The 13,380-nt window shown below is 47.0% G+C and overlaps 1 protein-coding gene across 2 annotated transcripts; it reads right to left on the reverse strand.

Annotated features, from left to right (window-relative positions):
- Nucleotides 1–547: 547 nt before the first annotated feature.
- Nucleotides 548–11,865, reverse strand: LOC117579693 (ammonium transporter Rh type B). Of its 2 annotated transcripts, none has more exons than XM_034265684.1 (9): nucleotides 11,295–11,865; nucleotides 9,281–9,449; nucleotides 8,665–8,830; nucleotides 8,336–8,597; nucleotides 5,341–5,531; nucleotides 4,534–4,728; nucleotides 4,379–4,472; nucleotides 4,204–4,306; nucleotides 548–907 (listed from the first exon to the last, which is right to left on the reverse strand). In XM_034265684.1, coding segments are annotated over exons 1-9 (1,350 nt in total). In that variant the 5' UTR covers nucleotides 11,464–11,865; the 3' UTR covers nucleotides 548–906. The 2 variants fall into 2 exon arrangements, with proteins under 2 accessions (XP_034121575.1, XP_034121574.1); XM_034265683.1 differs by lacking the exon at nucleotides 548–907 and adding an exon at nucleotides 2,832–3,907.
- Between the last annotated feature and the right edge of the window lie 1,515 nt (nucleotides 11,866–13,380).

Below are 13,380 nucleotides of genomic sequence, written 5' to 3' on the forward strand. Positions count from 1 at the left end.
TGACTGGCGTCTGGCCGACCGTAAGAGAGAGAGAGAGAGTCGGAGAGTCGAACGGTGCACCGGGGAATACTTTGCCAAATTGCACAATCTACTCGGTCTTTGGTACGCCCATCCTCTTATTTGTGTGGCTAGACACCCAGGCCAGTCTCCAGTACTCCCTTCTGCCTGTTCCCATCCTCGATTCCTGCCAGACTCGTCTGGTAGCTGCCTTGGCCACTCATTTGACTACGCCTGTGGGGGGGTATTTTTGGGGAATTTCCCTGCCCTGCCCGCATAGAACCGAAGAGAGAGTGAGAGAGAGCGCCACACACTTGGCCCACAGATCTGTAGTGGCAGATACTGTCGGCCAGCCGATGGCCAACCGAAATGAATGAGCCAATTATGTGGGAGATACTATATCAACATTTTCGAATTGGCAGTCAATTTTTATTTCTGCTCATTTAATTTTATGGATTATTGTCAAGGGAAATCCTCTCTCATAACCACAAGCTCATCTTCTTTCAAGCGGTAAATGAGCTTACCCCCGCCACTCAAAAGTTCAATGTTATTGAATGATAATTGAAATTAAGTTTATTTATTCAAGCTCTATTAACTTACGCCTCAACCTCCTGTACACATAAAGATTACAAGATAAGAAAACATTGCAAACAGCCGCCCAGCAAAAGAGATTCCCCAAACCAAACACACATTTACACAAATGCATTAGTGGGAGAGCAACACTAGTTGTGTCCCTCTCTTTCCTTTTGTCTCTTGCTGCATTTGCTGTGCCTTTCATCACACATGAGAACCAAATTCGTTTTTGAGCTTCTTCTACTCCGCTTTCCCAGCATGTCATTCCAGCTGCAGTGCTTTTTCCCCTTCTCGCCATTCACCGTTGCATTAACCAGTTTTCGTCCAAACGTTCGCTCTGTTAAAGTAGTGGAGGAAGAACACAAAAGTTAAAGTCAAATGAGAGAGCAATTAGGAAGCGCTTCTTAAGAAGAGTATGGAATGTTCTAGCAACCAAGCCGCCGACGCATAAAAATCTGCGCCGCTCTCTCACATGCAATTTTTTCTGCACTGTCAGCTCTCATGCTCAGCTTATGATCTGCTAGGCATCTTCTCTCCTCTCTCACCACAAGCCAACTCGGTTGCACAGCAATTTCCCCTTCTCGCAATTAACCGTTGCATTAGCAAGAGGGCGCTCAAGAAACGGACAGAGTGTGAGAGCAGCTCAGATTTGAATGTGTAGGTGGCTTAGTTTGTCGAACATTCCATGCTGCCCAATATCACCGTCTCTACTCCCTTATGGGTTACGGTGCTTCTACTCCCCTCTCCATTCACAAGCCAACACAGGTACCGAGGTCACACAACACACGCACAAACATTCGCTCTCTTGGAGTATTAGAACACAAAAGACAAAGTCAAATGAGAGAGCAGTTAGAAAGAGCATCAGAAGGAGAGCATGGAATGTTCTAGAAGCTAAGCCACCTACGCAATAAAATCTGCGCCGCTCTCTCACTTGCAATTTTTCGGACGGACAAAGCGCGTGGTTTTGAGTCAGCTCCGCGTTTCGGGTCGCGAAAATCGGGAAATGGATGAAAAATCCATCGGGAAAATTGTCGCGCAGTGGTGCAGTGCAATGTTTGGTGTAATTAAATGTACAGTGAAGTGGTTGCAGTGTAGTTCCTGATCCAAAGAGGCGGCAGCAGGCGGCAAAATGGCATAGAAAAGGCAGAGCAGCGACAGCGGTTGGCAATAAGTGAAAAGTGAAAGTGAAAAGTGAAGGTTCAGTGTGGTGCAGTGCAGTGTTGTTGTGAAGTGAAAAGTGTAGTGAAGTGGTAGTGCATTATAGTGGGGCAGTGTTTTAAAAGAAAAAGGCCCGAAAATGGCAAAGTTCCTGATCCAGAGCGGCGGCAGCAGTTGGCAAAATGGCATACAAATGGCAGAGCGGCAGAGGCAGAATAAAGAAATAAGTGAAAGTGAAGTGAAGTAACAACATACAACATTTTGATATCATGCATACATATACTTTTTTCGTTTGGTCACGTGATCTCTGGCAATGTTTGTACGTGTGTTTGTGTGTGCAGTCCCTTTCCCACCCCAATGCCCAATGTGAAGAAGAGGAGAAAAGCAATGAGAAAGGCGCGAGCGCAGCGTGTCTACGCTCTCTCGTACCAAGTGTATCAGTGCGTGGTGAGGTGAGGTCTTGGTGATCTCTCGCTCTCTCCCTCCCTTTCGGGCAGTTATGCCTCACCTTATGTCAATCTAATCTAATCTAAAAATATGGAGTTATTGAAATTTCCTTGGTTGTGCTTGTTCGTTTTCGTATTCGTTTCGTAAATCGTTCGTTAATAAACCGTTTCGTTTCCGACTTAACCGCAAAATCGTCGGCGCAATAACAATAAAAAAACGTAATGGCGCAATATTAAGTTCGAAAAGGTAAGAGAGAGAGAGAGATATTGATTGAGATATTTTGCCATTCCTCTAATTAATCTTTGCTGCTGTGGTGCTAGACAGCCAATTATTTCAAATTTTATATCAACATTTTTCACACATGTTTATCTACTTCGTGTTTATTTATTTATATTTATATAAATTATATTTTACATACTCTTTTTATTATATAATATTTATTATTATTTTATCTCTTTATATATATATTTATTTTGCTCATATTATTTTTACGGATTTTTGTTAGGCCACATCTTGAAAGTTTCCTCTCACGAATGCAATCTATTCCCATTGCTCATCATCTAAGTATCAGGCTAGCTGTAAATGAGTCCCCCCCCAAGGGTTTACCCCTGCCAACGACGCTGAGAGGTTGACAATTTTATTGAAACTTGTTGAACTTTTCCAAGTAATTGTTTGCCTTTGGGGCTTTTCTTTATTGGGTTGAGGAGGAGGCAAATCCACCTTAAGTAGTTGGCCGCCAGCTTATCGCCGGGCGAGTGTCATTTGAAAGACATTATTCTTGGTCTGCTTTTGTCTCTTGTCTCTGGTCTCTTGTCTCGGTTCCAGGTGCACTAATCGCCGACTGAGCTGGCCAAAAGCTGACCGGATCGGGTGCCCCTGCTGTGGGGGACTAAAGACACTGCAGTGCGAAACCGGAACCAGGGGCGGTGTCTTGGCCAAAAGTCAGCTAATTAGCTGGCACTTTGTCTTGGGCCACTTAATTAGCGTGTGCTGGTACTGGCCTCATCCTCTTCCTACTCCTGCTCCATCTTCTCCTCCTCTGAGCCGGCGCCATAGCTGATGCCTCCTCAGTGCAGATTTCCCCGCACGTACAAATTGTTGGCGGGGACAATTGCATTCCAGTTGCGTAGCAGAAATGGTCGCCAATTAAAGTTGGCGGCGGCGGCAGTCTGGGCGGCAGCAGCAGTGGCAGTGGCAGTGGCAGTGGCAGAGGCATTGGCGGCATCATCCAAAAGTTCGCCAAGCATATTTAAACTTTTTACGCGCCATTGTTGTTGAGCGTCGGGATGTTATTTGTTGGGTTTGTTCGTTCGTTGGTTGTTGGATTTTATGTGTATGATTTTAATTCCATTAAAAATTGCGCTCAGCATGCGAAATAAATGCAAAAAGAGAAGGAAGGGGGTGGGAGTACGGGTGTACGGGGAGTTCGAGAGGGCAGCAATGTCACATTTAAAATATTTTTATTGCTAATAACTTTTTTTGTGCGTTTTTTTTTCGTTTTTTTTTTTTCTTTTTTGTTAGTTGCGTTGGCTGTGCTCTGCGCTAATTAAATGTGTAAATTGTTGGAGTTTTTAATTAAATGCGACAAAATGTCTACAAAAATTAAGCGAAGCAGGCGAAGGACAACAAAGGATTGTCGTATCCCATTGTCCTTTCCTCTGGACTTCTGTGCTGCTCGTTTGGATGCATTTTGGACGCTTACAACAAAAGTTCTTCAACTTTTTCTAGTTCACTGCAAAAAGAGGCGTCGAATCAAATCAAATCAAAATCACAATATTTCCACAACAGACAAACAAAATTGAGAATTAAAACTAAACAAACTTTAGACGTGGGAGAGGGGGTAAAAAGTTGCAGGATGAAAGCAGGCTGTGGGTGCTGTGTGCATATCATAATAAGTGTATAATAAAAATTAAGTAAATTAAGTAAAAGTTAATACATAATCATAGCTAATTAGACAAGGCACATTCGATACTCGTGGTGGTGTTGGTGGTGGCCAGGCCACTTGGTTGGACAGGCACAAAACTTAACTATTCCTCTTTGCTCTCCGGCGCTGGCACCTCCCAGTACTGCTCATCCTGGTGCTGTTCGTCCTTCTGCAGGTTGCTGAAGTTTGTGTACTTCAAAACGGTGCCTAGTCGTGGTGGAAAAATGTTTATTTTTTCGCTGATTTTCACTGATTTTTCTGCTTTAACATCGCGCTTACCTGCCAGTATTCCACCGCCTATGGCAATGAGCAGCGTCAAGGCAATGCCAAACAATTGATAGCCCGCCTGGGAGCTGGCATTCCGACCGAGACCCTGCCAAGAGAGAGTTATCAATGGGTTTTCCTAGCCATAAACTAATAGCTGTAGTACTCACGCCCATAAATTTGGTGGCAGTGCCATTGTTGCCCACCATGGCTGGGAAAATTTCCTGCAACTCGGATTGGTAGTCATTCTGTGTGGCCATCGAGGCATAAATAGCCGAGGCAATGGCCGAAATCAGGGCCGGCATTCCATGCAAATTGTGAACGCCACAGGTGTCATGTAGCCGCAGATTCGCAGTTAACCATGGCTATAAAATGAAATGCAAAAATGTCACACGCAAATGCGAGTTTTCTCTTAAAGTTCAGGTAATTTTCTGAATAAAATTAAAATGTATTTAAGCCAGAAAGGTGGCAGGAGTAGGAGTACGAGTACTGTCATTAGAGGAACATTTGTAGTTGCTGTGCAAATTTATTTGCCGCTTCAGCTCCGGCGAAAAACATCACGGATTTCGGTAGTGCTGCTGCTGTGTCCGACTACGTCCAGGGCTATGGCCCGGCCAGGCCAGGCCGCCGGGCAACAAACTTTACTCATTAGCGTCGCATTTTTCGCTAGGCGCACTAATTAAAGTGAAGCCACCGCTGGACAGCAAAACTCCACCTCCTGCTCCGGATTCCTTACTCCCCCCATTCGGCATCGGCATCGGCATCCGCATCTGCATACCCATTCCCCCAGTAACTGGAGGCATTTGAATAGCAGGTTATGTTTTGTATGGCATGGCAGCCAGGAGGGACTACCAGCAGCAGCGGCACCATCTCTCTGTTTTCTCTTTTTATGTTAGTTTTTTTTGTGTGTTCTCAGTTTTTGCGTGTTCTGGAAGAGAGTGGGGGCTGTGCAGATGGGAGTTTCGAGTTGAACTTACGGTTAAATAGCGATAGCCGAGCACCGAAACCGTGCCGGCGATAATGCCAATTAAGACAGCGCCGTGTGCGCCGAGCAGCAGGTTGCACACGGTTCCCACGGCCACGCCGCCGGCAAGAGTCGAGTTCTGCACGTGCACCATATCCAATTTATTCTCATGGCTGACAAGTGCGGACACCACGAAGGTGGTCACTGTACGGGAAAGGAGAGTGAAGAAGAAGTTGGGGTTACAAATGGAACACTCCAGGAAGAGCGGCAGAGAAGGATGCGGCACAGGAAGCGCATAGTAGTTTTGGTTTAGGTTCTGGTTTTGGTTTTGGAGCACTGAGTCGTGGATTGAATGAAGCGTGAATTGAATGGATGGTTAGTATATGGGTTACTTGGCTTAATTACACGATTTTTAATGAATATTTGAATGCAGTCGGGCAGCTGGGGAGTTCATTAAGGAAGTTCTCGCTGGGCAGGCACTGAATTAAGATACAAGCCATTGTAGCCTGCTGTATCTGTAGGATGCTAAATCATTCAAGCAGCAGCAAAAGCAGCAGCCACAATCCCTGCCACAACCACAGCCACACACATTTTCATAATAAACACGAAAACTAATAAAAATGTAAGCAGGCCAAGTGCCAAGATCCTCGCTTTTCCCCTTTGGAGAGTGTCCCGGCTGGTCACACCATAACTGGGTCCTAACAAGGACACAGGGACTTGAGTTTATGGACTTTGGCAAGCATAAATCTCGCCTGAATAACACTAAATACTTAAAAATCTCCATTTTATGGCGGAACATATGTTGCAGCAATAATAATTTGCATAAATTAGTTGGCCAAACCAGGCAGGCGGCAACCAGAGGGGACCACCAGAGAGGATGCCACATAGCAAATAAGTAAGCCAAATCACAACCAAAAGGGACACAGTGCGGGGGCAACCGCAACAATTTCAAAACAGCTTTTGACGTTGTCGGTGGCTGGACACAAAATTACGAGAACAGCAAATTCTGGCTTAAAAATCAATTAAACAGCTTTTTTAAAGCCGGTCCCAGGACCCAGGACCCAGATCCCTTGTCCCTTGTCCCTTGTCTCTGTGTTACCCACAGATCCACTTGCAGTACTCGGACTAAACCAAAGCCAAGCCAAAGGCATCCGAGATTCAGCTGGATGTGTCAGGGGTGGCTCCTCGAACATTAAACAATTTAAATTAACGCCAATGGTGTCACTTGCGACTGTAAAATGTGTTTTGGTGCTTAACATTGTCGGCCAATGCGGGCAGACTCCGGACGACGACACTGACCAGAGCCAGAGCCAGAGCCAGACTCAAGCCCAAATCCAGGACCCACACAAGGCTCGTACTTTGGGCTCTCATTTTGGTGGTGCTGCCTGCCTTGGTGTGAAAACAACAACTGGGGCGTATTTTTGCTGTTGGCGCCGCATTTGGACACCAAATGGCGTCTGCCGTCTGCCGCCCTGTTGTGTGTGTGTGTGTGTCCTGTGTCCTGTGTCCAGTGGCCCCTGTACATGTCCTCTGTGCATATCGTACCCTCCCGCATGGACAACATGGTGCCACGAACGACGACGACGGTCACACCCAGCCAGACCGCCTCTAATTTCAGCATTGAACTGAACCCCAGCTTTAGTTTAATTAAGGCAACAACTAGTGAGGCAAGCAGCAGGCATGAAGTTGGAGCGGAGGAAGGAGGGGAAAAAGGATACTGCAACCGGAACGTCGGAGCGACAGCCGCACGTTGACTCAACTAATCGCACATCCTTCCGCATAAAATGCTCTACCCAGAGACACCACCCTCGCCCACGCTCTCCATTTGTTATCTCTATCTGGGCATCGTTGTCTCTCTCTCTCTCTCTCTCTCTCTCTGACCGTAGTTAGCCATTGTAAACACTCGGGATCTGGGTCTTTATAACACCCATAGGCATAGGGAAGAGTAGAGGCTGAAAAGTGCACTTCAATTGCGAGGAAAACAGCCCAAGAAAACAATCCATTATAAAAATAGAACTCCCATCTATTGGTGTCCAATCTTTCAGGCCTAAAAATATCAGCACTTCAGCCAACACTTCTGTGAGAGCATCCCAACTTCGTTTAGCATTTCCCTCAGCCCCGCAGCTCTATGAAGCTCGTGTGCCTTGTGCTAGGTGTTACCTACTCGGTCGCCGTAACGTGTGGGCTTTAATACCCTCGCTCAGGCACAAGCAGAGGGAGAGAGACAGGCCCAAACCTAGACCGAGAGTGAGACTGAGACTGAGGACCTCCGAGTCCTTGCCCTGGACCATCCCTCGACCATATCCTCGTACCGCTTGGAGCTTGGCTTATCTCAGCTGCTGTTGCTCCTACTATTATTATGGCTGTTGCTGCTGTCCTATGGATGCCATGTTAGGTTGCTATGCTGCTGTAGGTCCTTTGTATACATTTAATTTGTGTTTTGTTATTTACATTAACCGAGCACCAGACTCTGGGATACCAGAGCCCCGACCCCACTGCTTACTGCTGCACAGGGAGAGCGAGAGAGACGGCCCCCAGCCTCAGAGGCTGACCGACGCGGCTGGTCCTTGTCCGGCTGCTCCTTCTCTCATCCCCCACACCCATTTGGTTCGTTTTTATGTGCTCTACGTGCTCAAAATAAATTTTCAAATGTGTTAACGAAACTATTTGACATTTAATTAGTTTGTGAGGCGCATGCATAAGGATTTGGAGTGCCAGGAGTGGTAGTGGGAGCATCACGAATCCTGGTCTCGGGGCCTTTTCAATTTCATTTGGCAGCTTGTTAATAGGCCCGCCAACATTATAATTAACGAAGCTGGTCAGACACTGTACAGGATAGGGATGAGGCATGAAGATGTGTGAGCAAAGACAGCCGCAGGGCGATATGCACGCGGGAGAATGGAATGAATGGGTGAATGCTGCACCTCCACTTGAGCTACAGCTAATTGCAGACGTTGTCGCTGTTGCCTGTCGCCTGTCGCCGACACAGAGTGCGGCACGTGACTCACCTGTTGCCGCGGCTAATGACAGAAACGTGTTCAAAATGGCCCGCTCGGCGCCAGTGCCCGCGGCCAGTACCGAGTTGAAGCTGGGCCAGTAGACCCACAGGAAGGTGGTGCCGATCATGGCCAGAATGTCGGATGTGTAGTTGGCGCCCTCGTGCTTGCCCGCCTCGTTCTGGTCGCTGGCTGGGCGCAGCATCAGGGCCACGGCCAATCCAAAGTAGGCGCCAAAGGCGTGCACCGTGATGGAGCCACCGCAGTCGCAGATCTGCGAAAGAAAGGGAAAAAGTCACACACTCTGGGCCACCCTTGGTGTCGTCGGTGGTTGGACTTACGCTGAGGACATTCAGGGCCAGATACTCGTTGGCCGCGAACAGGGCCACCTCGAAGATGGACATGCACAGCAGCTGAATGGGCGTGGTGCGGCCCAGCAGGGCGCCCATGCTAATTAGGGGCACGGCGGCGGCAATGTCCGCATCGATGATGTTTTCCAGCGAGAGGCTGCAAGGGGGAGTAGGGTAGAAGGAGCATCAGCAAAAAAGACTGTGACAGGTGACACGCCCACGCGCTCAAGAGCTGTCGCGGATGTCCTGCCACTGACATGCATACAAAATGGGCGCCATCTAAGAAAAAGGGCAAATGGCGAACAAATGAAATGAAATGGAAATACATTTTAAAGCATTTCCAACTGTCCTGGAGCTGCTGGAAGGAGCTGTTTCTTGTCCTTTGTTTGTCATTTCACTTAGCATAAGTAGCAGTGCCCCCAGCCCAAACCCCAAACCCATTTCAGGCTGCTCCATTTAGAGTAATTGCTTGGAATTCATTTCACCTTCTGGGCTGTCTGTGTGGGTGTCTCTTTTTTCCCCCAACTTATTTTGTTTTCCGCCACTGGGTTCAGCGTTGAGGGGCAAAAGCAATTAATAAATTGATGTCACGCTGGCGGACTCTTACCTGATCGTGCCGCCCTCCATGTGCAGGAAACCCTTCATTAGGATGGACCACTGGACCACCAGGGCGGCCATGAACAACGTGAAGCCCGTGGCGCTGTAGCCGTACTTGCGCAGGAAGGTCATCAAGAAGCCAAAGCCAATGAAGATCATCACCTGTATGTCCTGGAACTCTGTGTGTGCAAAGGGGTAAAGGGTAGCAGGGTGCTTATTGGATGTGGGTGGTGGCTGGTGGCTGGTGGGGGGAGTTTGGGGATAAGTGTGCCAGGCTGCTCGTGGGGTTGTGATGCCAATTAATTGAGTCAAGTCGTTTCAATTAACCGCCCAATTGTCTGCTGCCAAAAGTCAATTGCATTGAGATTGATGTCACCAGGGCACACACCAAGGGAAGATGCCACTCTCTACGTGTGTATGTGTTGGTCTTGCCCCTTGAAGTTGCAGCAGAGCACCACTCCCCCTAGTACGTCCCCAGTGTGCCACCCTCTCTATCTGTGTGTCTGTGTGTGCTCCGCGCGGGTGCAATTAGTGTGAAATACGGTTTAATTTATTTATTATGAATTGCAACAAGTTGTTTACAGACGCATTTGCATAAATTGAAATTAATGACTTTAATTATTCATTTGTATGTGTGTGTGTGTGTGTGTGCTTGAGTATCTGTGGATCTGTGGGTGTATTGTTCGGCTACATATTTGTTTTCAGTTCGGATGGGGGCGAGAGAGAGCGAGTGGCGGCAAAAGTAATTAATGGAATTGGTGCCACGGGAGCCCCAAAGACTGCTCTACCAAGCAGCAGCAGCAGCAGCAGCAGCAGCAGCTCCACTGTCTGAAAAATAACTTCATTTATTTATGACCCGCCAACACTTGGCAAACACAATGCTGCTGGCTGAGGTCCTGGCATTGCTAGATGCTCCTTTAGTTGACTCCTTTGGTTGACTTCTTGCTACCCCCAAAAATTAGACTAGAACAACTTGTGTGTACACGCGGAGAAAACTTACATATATAAATTAGATATTCGCTTATTTAAGCCAAATTTGGGAAAATATTTCATTTAAAAATATTTGAAAATTAAAAATATAATTCATAAATATTCGAAAATTGAATATCTCATATAAATATGAAGCTATTGATAAAAAAGAAAATATATTTAATTTGCAGGACATTTATTTTATGTTTTATTTAATTTTGAAATATTTTTTAAATCAATCTCTTATATTTAAATCAATTATTTGTATATTTTATGTGAAAATCTAAGTGAAAACTTTGTCCATTCGCGCTGTCTATCGCTTGCTAAACAATTTTAAATCCAATTAAAAGTAAATTTCTCTCAGTGTATGCTTTGGAAAAAGCGGAACAGAATGGGTAATAGCTCTGTCTCTACGAGACGTGGGGAGGACTGTGTGTGTGTCTGTGGCTGTGTCTGTGTGCCCCAAAAGTTGTTGCTTTGATTTAAAGGTTCAACTGTGGCTTATGTCGTTGAATACTTTTGGGGGGCGCTGGCCTCTAATTGTTTTGTTTTTTTTTTCTCGCCGTGGAGTGGCACTTGTGGAGTGGAGCAGCGCTCGTAGAGTAATCTCCGCTGTGATTCAAACTAATTTAGGCAACAGTTTGAGCGCTATCTATTGACGTAGCACTAACACCCACCCATAAATGTGTCCAGAGATATGGTCAGGTGGAGGCAGTCGGAATGGGAACACCCACAAACCTTCCACCAAAGTCACATGCAGATAAAGAGGTGCGTCTTAGTCAGTGTCCAGTTTAGGAGCCGTTTCTGCTATTTAGTGACTTTCATTAGCCTCCGATGGCAAATTAATTGTAGCAAAAAGTAGATCCCAAAAGTGAGACCCACAAGCTGTTAATAGATATTGTCGCACATCTTTGGTTAAGCTTAAAATATATCTATAAAATGTTCAACCAATCCCAATGGGTGTGACACTCAGGGAGGGTCAGTGGGATGATGGGTGGCATAGCGGAAAGTGCGGGTTGACATGAAGGGAGACACGGGAAATCCTTGCTACTCACGCGGATATTTCGAAACGTGTTCGTTTGCTGATCCAGCGTCTTCAGTGCCGAGTGCCGGCGGCATGGCCGTCTTCTCGTAACGCACGAACAGCCAGAATAGGACCAGGAAAATTATTTGCACAATCATCAGGACAATGTAGCCCGACACTTTGGCAGCCGGCGAATGCATGGCGATGGCAAAAAATAACAAATGAAGAAGCTGGCCCCTGATTGAGGCAGGAATCGAAGCGGAGTCGCAGTTGGAGTCGGAGTTTATGCTCTCAAATCCACGCCGCAGTCGTTGCAGCACGTGTATGGGTCGGGCTGGTGGGTTGTGGATTCAGAAGCCGTAAGTGGCACAGACAGGAAGTCGTTGCTGCGGCAGAGTGTCGTCTCCGCCTCACTCCACACAGTTGTGCGCAAATATTTGTGCGCTTTTTAGTTATATCTAGCTCGAGGTAGAGAGAGAGAGAGAGAGAGAGAGGAAATGCAACCGGAGACACGGAAACGCGACGGAGTCGGAGTGGAAGTCGTAGACCACGTTCACATTCACGATCTGCTGCGGCTGAGCACGGAGCGCGTACTGATGCCCAGAGCGACGAGCGTGGCGTGTAAGTAGCTTCTGGGGTTCAGTCTCGGTACCGTTCTGGTGCCGGCACCGTACTGGATAGCAGCAGGCAGCAGGCAGGCAGGCAGGCAGCAGACAGCGGTTGCTTTGTGCGGTCAACGGGGTGTATGTGCGATATCCACAGCACAGCGATTTATTCGCATGATATAACTATTTGATTTAATTTGCTGCTGCTGCTTACTACTTGTACTCGTATTCCACTCTTGCTGAATTATTCACAGAGCTGGTGGCAGTGCCAGAGCCACAGAGAGCCGGCCCCCGTTGTGGTTTTATTTTATTTAAATTGTTCTTATTTTTAGTTGCACTGCAATTTCAATTCCAAATCGTTTTACAGACTATTGGGCCTCTGCCTCTGCCACTCCCACACACACACACACACATGCACCCAAAAGGCAGGGGCAGTCCTCACTTTTGCGGTCTCCACTCCGCTCGCCCAGTCTGCAGTCTGGGATTCGGTTTATTTGTTTGTTTCTTTGGTCAATTGATTGGTAATTCGTTACAAATGTATTCCCAGACCCCAGACAGCAGAGACTGCAGTCTACAGACTGCATTTTGTTGCAGGTTTTGGGCAAGCGATTTGCATAAACGCCCCAGTGAAAGTGGCTTAAAGTTTAATGATATTTATCGGCTGTTCAGGGCAGCCTTTGCTGGTCTTTGCTGGTCTGCCTTTAAACATCGTTTAACCCATTTAGAAGGAATGCCTCAAGAGGCCCGATAAGGCGTCCAATCTCAGTCAGCCTCAGTCAAGTGCTGGCACTCGACAAACGGACAAGTGCATGGGGAAGCTACCAGAACTCGCATTCGTATCAATGGAACCGATTTGGGTTGAGAATGATGCGATGCGATGCGATGCGATACGATTAGGCATGTGCCCGGGAGGCGATTCAGCTGGCGGCTGGCAGCTGGCGAGCAATTAACGCGCTGTCAGCGAAGGCATTAACAATTGGCCATAAATTAAACAAAAGTAGAAGCAGAAGCAGAAGCTAGAGCTCTGGCAGTGCAAGTGGAGCAGCTGACTCGATCGGGGGAACACATCGCGTTCTCATTGATCAAACAATTTCGACTCATTAACAGACTTTTTTAGTGGTTTAGTGCGAACCTAATGGAACGGAATAGTCGCACATTCGTGCCAAAAGCACCCAGAGCACACGAAATGTTTGGATCAGCGGGGGGCGGGGGGGGTGGGAAATTCAATTGGAAATAGGAAGAAAAAACGATTAAAGATTATACCCCTGCCATAAGTGGAAGTGGAACACTCACACAGAGGGTGTGGGCTGCGAGGAGAGCATTTAACTAATTGCTTAAGCAAATATCATTCGAAAATTCAACACATAAAAGCTGCGGCTGGGAGGCCACTGGGGCGTATGATTGATATTTATTTTTCTTTGTGAAAAAAACACACGACCGAGCATCGGCACCTGTGTGAAAATTGAAATTCTCATGCCCAAAAGAAAGGCACGAAGAAAAGTGAGGCTCCAA

Source organism: Drosophila guanche, unplaced genomic scaffold, assembly GCF_900245975.1.
Source record: "Drosophila guanche unplaced genomic scaffold, DGUA_6, whole genome shotgun sequence".
Taxonomy (NCBI): domain Eukaryota; kingdom Metazoa; phylum Arthropoda; class Insecta; order Diptera; family Drosophilidae; genus Drosophila; species Drosophila guanche.

Coding starts and splice junctions, on each gene's coding strand:
- LOC117579693 (XM_034265683.1), bottom strand. CDS start 11,463: ATGCATTCGCCGGCTGCCAAAGTGTCGGGCTACATTGTCCTGATGATT. Junction 5,532..8,335: donor GTCATTAGCCGCGGCAACAG/GTGAGTCACGTG, acceptor TTTCCCGTACAG/TGACCACCTTCGTGGTGTCC. Junction 4,729..5,340: donor TCGGCTATCGCTATTTAACC/GTAAGTTCAACT, acceptor TTCATTTTATAG/CCATGGTTAACTGCGAATCT.